The 4,153-nt window shown below is 62.5% G+C and overlaps 1 protein-coding gene across 1 annotated transcript in view; it reads right to left on the bottom strand.

The window, feature by feature from the left end:
* Nucleotides 1-4,153, bottom strand: part of ITPR1 (inositol 1,4,5-trisphosphate receptor, type 1) — a 173,427-nt gene that overhangs the window by 27,567 nt on the left and 141,707 nt on the right. Inside the window, exons 44-47 of the mRNA XM_005881921.2 lie at nt 3,330-3,392; nt 3,057-3,188; nt 1,843-1,953; nt 1,145-1,240 (exon numbers count right to left, since the gene is read on the bottom strand). Of these exons, the coding sequence (XP_005881983.1) occupies nt 1,145-1,240; nt 1,843-1,953; nt 3,057-3,188; nt 3,330-3,392 (402 nt within the window). The remainder of the gene's footprint in view (nt 1-1,144; nt 1,241-1,842; nt 1,954-3,056; nt 3,189-3,329; nt 3,393-4,153) is intronic.

The following is a 4,153-nucleotide window of genomic DNA, read 5'->3' as shown; positions in this document are numbered from 1 at the left end:
CTGCCCCCTGCCCCCCCTGCCCCCTTCCCCCCCTGCCCCCTTCCCCACCTGCCCCACCTGCCCCAGACAGGGGGCATCTCTCCGGGGCCCAGGCCAGCCCGCGGGGCCCATGCTGTGCCGATACCGGTCAGACAGGTTGTTCACTTTCCCACCCGTTCTCTCTGATACCAAACTGCACAAACAAGCTACATAGGGTGTGGGGTCCAGAGCACACACGTCCACATGTGTGCACACCCCCCCGCTTGCACACACCCACATGCACATGCATGTGCACACCCACCCACACCCATACACATGTGCACACCCACCCACACCCACACCCACACACGTTCTGGACGTCAGAGCTTCCCTGCTATGTGGGTTTGTTCCAGAAAGCCTGTGACTCGTCCTGCAGCCCGAAGGGTGTCACTCACCCACAAGGGGGCGACCTGGGCACCGGTGGCACCCTAGCCCTGGCTGTGAGGTCCCCACCAAGATGAGGCCCGCTCCGAGCTGGAGTCACAGCCCACCGTGAGCACCGCCCTCGGCAACACCACCACCACCACCACCAAATGCCCGCACCCAGGCACCCCCCCCCCCCAGTTGCATAAGCTGTTACATGAGCCGAAGAGGGACACTCCCCGGCCCCGAGATGAAAGAGCGTCATTCACAGGAAGACGCGAGGGACGCAGCCCGGCCAGCGTGCACGCGGGCCACCCGCAGGGAAGTGCTGGTGCCTCAGCCAGGCCGTCGGTCACACTTCATCTCGTGGGAAAAGTCCAGAGAGCCCTGAGCTCAGCCACATCCCGTCTGGGCTGCCGGTCTCCCCGGGCCAGCGCCCGCTCCGAGCTGGAGTCACAGCCCACCGTGAGCACCACCCTCGGCAACACCACCACCACCAAATGCTGGCACCCAGGACGCTCCTGTCGCCAGACCATCGGCAGCGAGAGGAGCCGTGATCCGAGCTGGGGACAGAGGATGGAGGTGGCCGCGAGGAGGGGAGGAGCGAGGAAGCTGCGGTGCCGCATGGTCCCTCTCGTCTTCAGACGGCGGCGGCCGCGAGGTGCTGTCATCCTCCCCCTCGTTGGGACGTGGCCTGAGCTGCCCCCTCACCCGACCTGGCCCCCCTAGGAGCCCCCTCCGCGCACAGACCGGGGCCGCTCACCAGCTCCTTGGGCCGCATGTTGTAGAGGATGCGCTCGGCGTTCTCGCTGTCGTGCCTGCTCTCCATGATGGCCAGCAGCAGCTTGGAGGCGTTGTTCTACGGGAGACAGAGGCGGGCATGGGCAGCTGCGCAGGCCCGAGGCTGTGACAGACGCGTCCCCCAGGGAGCGCCGGGCCAGCACGTGAAACAGCACCCCTCCAGGCGGGCAGTGCGCCCCCTGTGCCCGGACACATCTGCACCGCTGGGTGGGGTCCAAGACACGTATTTGTTTGGGCATCGTTTCTCCCCAGCGTCACCTGGTACAATTCTAGCGGAAAGTGGACATTTAAACGTGGTGCCCTCCCAGGGACAGGGGTCAGGGGCGGCTGCAGTCCAGCCCCCGCGCCTCAGGGCATGTGGTCATAGAGGTGCCGTCAGCTTCGCCAGCTGGGCAAGGGGCACCGCAGGCCAGGCCAGAATAGAGGGGCTCCCTGCTGGTGGGACAGCAGTGGGTCTGCTCGGTCACCGGTGCTGCTCGTAGGCCGGCCCCAGGCCCTGCAGGAGGACGGCAGCTCCGCCTGCAGCCAGTGCCACGCGGGCCCTGCATCTAGTGCAGAAGCACCGCCTCTCACGTCAGCGTCACCACGGTGACCGGGCCACCCGCGGAGGCCACACCCCGGCCCCAATCTGAGGCGCCTGCCCTGTGCTCGGCCACTTGCCTTCAGCTCCAGCACCAGGTCCATCCGCTTCTTCCCCAGCGGGTTGATGTCGTTCAGGATCAGGGCCGTGATGATGTCGATGCCGTTGGACTCGTGGGTGGCGATGCAGTTCTGAGGGAACACAGGCACGCACATGCACACACAGGCACAGGCATGCACATGTGCGCACACACACACATGCACACGCACGCACGTGCTGGTCAGCAGCCAGGGGCCAGCGGGCCGCGCTGCTATTGGACACAGCGCCCGCCACTCCCAGCGCCCCGGGGCGGGCTGCACGTTGTCCGTGAGAAAGTGCTGGAAATAAAGGCAGACGCACATCTCTAGTTTCAGAATGAACAGCAAACAGCAGGAAAGTCCCTGCGCTGGAGCCGACACACGGCCGTGTCTAATCCCAGCAGCGCTGGCGCCGCGGCCTTTGTTCTGAAGGGAAAACGGGCGTGTGACTGAGCCGGGTCCCGAGCCCCAATTTCCCCTCTGAGGGGGTGCCGTCCTCTCTACCCCGCTCTGCTTTCAGGCGGACGTTGACCAAAGGCTTACACGTGGGGAGCAAGCTTCCTGGTTCCCGCACGCAGATGAAAATGAATGACCTGTCCCACAACCACGTGACGCCATCGACAAGCAGTGGCTGCTCTCAAGAAGCTAGCGGTGCCCTGACCGGTTTGGCTCAGTGGATAGAGCGTCGGCCTGCGGACTCAAGGGTCCCGGGTTCGATTCCGGTCAAGGGCATGTACCTTGGCTGCGGGCACATCCCCAGTTGGGTGTGTGCAGGAGGCAGCTGATCGATGTTTCTCTCTCATCGATGTTTCTGGCTCTCTGTCCCTCTCCCTTCCTCTCTGTGGAAAATCAATAAAATATATTGAAGAGGAGGAAAAAGAAAAAAAAAGGGAAAAAGAAGAAGAAGAAAAAAAGAAGTTAGCGGTGCGGTCCAAAATCCACTTCCCGAGAGGCCAAGGTCAAAGCTGACGGTCCCCCTCTCGTGGGAATGCTGGTGGGGTCAAAGCCTGAACCTCCCGTGTCCCCGCGTGACCTTCAGGCTGCCTCCTGCAGGGCCAGGCGCTCGCTCCAGCCGGGCTCGACCCTCCTGCCACTAAGGCAGTGATGGCGAACCTATGACACGCGTGTCAGAGGTGACTCCTGAGCGAGTCCTCCCAACAACACCGCGGAATGACCGGCCCTCCCCGCCCCCCTCGCCCCTCCTGCAGGGACGGCACCTGGTTCTCGTGGCAGGGCCCCTGGCAGTACTCGGTCAGGCTCTCCAGCGTCTGGTTGATGAGTGCCACGTTCTTCTCGTTGATGTAGAGGCCGAGCAGCCCCAGGCCGCCCGTGGTGCTGCCGCAGATGCACTCAAAAGGTTCGCCATCACTGTCCTAAGGAGCCAGGTTTTGGGTCCTGCACAGCTTTTAAAACAGGGCCCGCCTCCCGGTCTCACTTTAACTCCACCTTGAGCGTCTGCCCCCAGTCCAGTCAGAGCGGGGCATTCAAACCGAGCCGAGCGTCTCGCACACCAGGTTGTAGTTGGTCTTGTTGTTCTGGCAGCGGAGGAAGTTCTGCGAGCGGCAGCGGTCGGGCCGCGGGGCACAGGCGGGGAGAAGGGGGAGAAGGTCACTCACCCGCCGTTTTTGTTTTTTAATTTTTTTATTGATTTCAGAGAGGAGGAGAGAGACATCCATGATGAGAGAATCATGGATCGGCTGCCTCCTGCACGCCCCACACTGGGGATCGAGCCCGCAACTCGGGCGTGTGCTCTAACAGGGAGTCGAACTGTGACTCCTGGTTCATAGGTTGAGGCTCAACCACGGAGCCACGCCGGCCGGGCTCACCCTGCTGTTTTGATAGAATCGGATGGGTCAGTGCCCTGGATGTAGGAACAGTTATGCAGAGATACACAGCGCCCGGGGAACTGAAGGGTCAGCCTGAGGATGGTCAGCCGTGGACATAGTCTGTGGCCATGACCATTGACACAGTGGCCGGATCCCTAGGGTGACTTCACAGGGGATGCAGCAGGGGAGGGCTCGTCTCCGACCACCCACCTGAGACCCCCAAGGCCTTGCCGAGTTCCCGTTTTTCTCTTTCCCCTTCAGCCCACCCGCCCTCTCACCAGGTGCTAAGCTCACAGCCTCTGACATTTCCAGAAAAGATGAAGGTGGGGTCTGAATGCTGAGTGCCCAGAGCCCTGCGGGGACCTGGGGGTCTGTGTGGGGCGTCCACTGATAAAGGGGGTGAGTGTGAGTGTGTGTGTGAGTGAGTGTGAGTATGTGTGTGTGTGTGTGTGAGAGTGTATGTGTGTGAGTGTAAGAGAGTGTGTGTG

Source organism: Myotis brandtii, unplaced genomic scaffold (assembly GCF_000412655.1).
Source record: "Myotis brandtii unplaced genomic scaffold, ASM41265v1 scaffold693, whole genome shotgun sequence".
NCBI lineage: Eukaryota > Metazoa > Chordata > Mammalia > Chiroptera > Vespertilionidae > Myotis > Myotis brandtii.
Note: the sequence above shows the minus strand (reverse complement) of the source record. Positions and strands in the feature narration are given on the sequence as shown.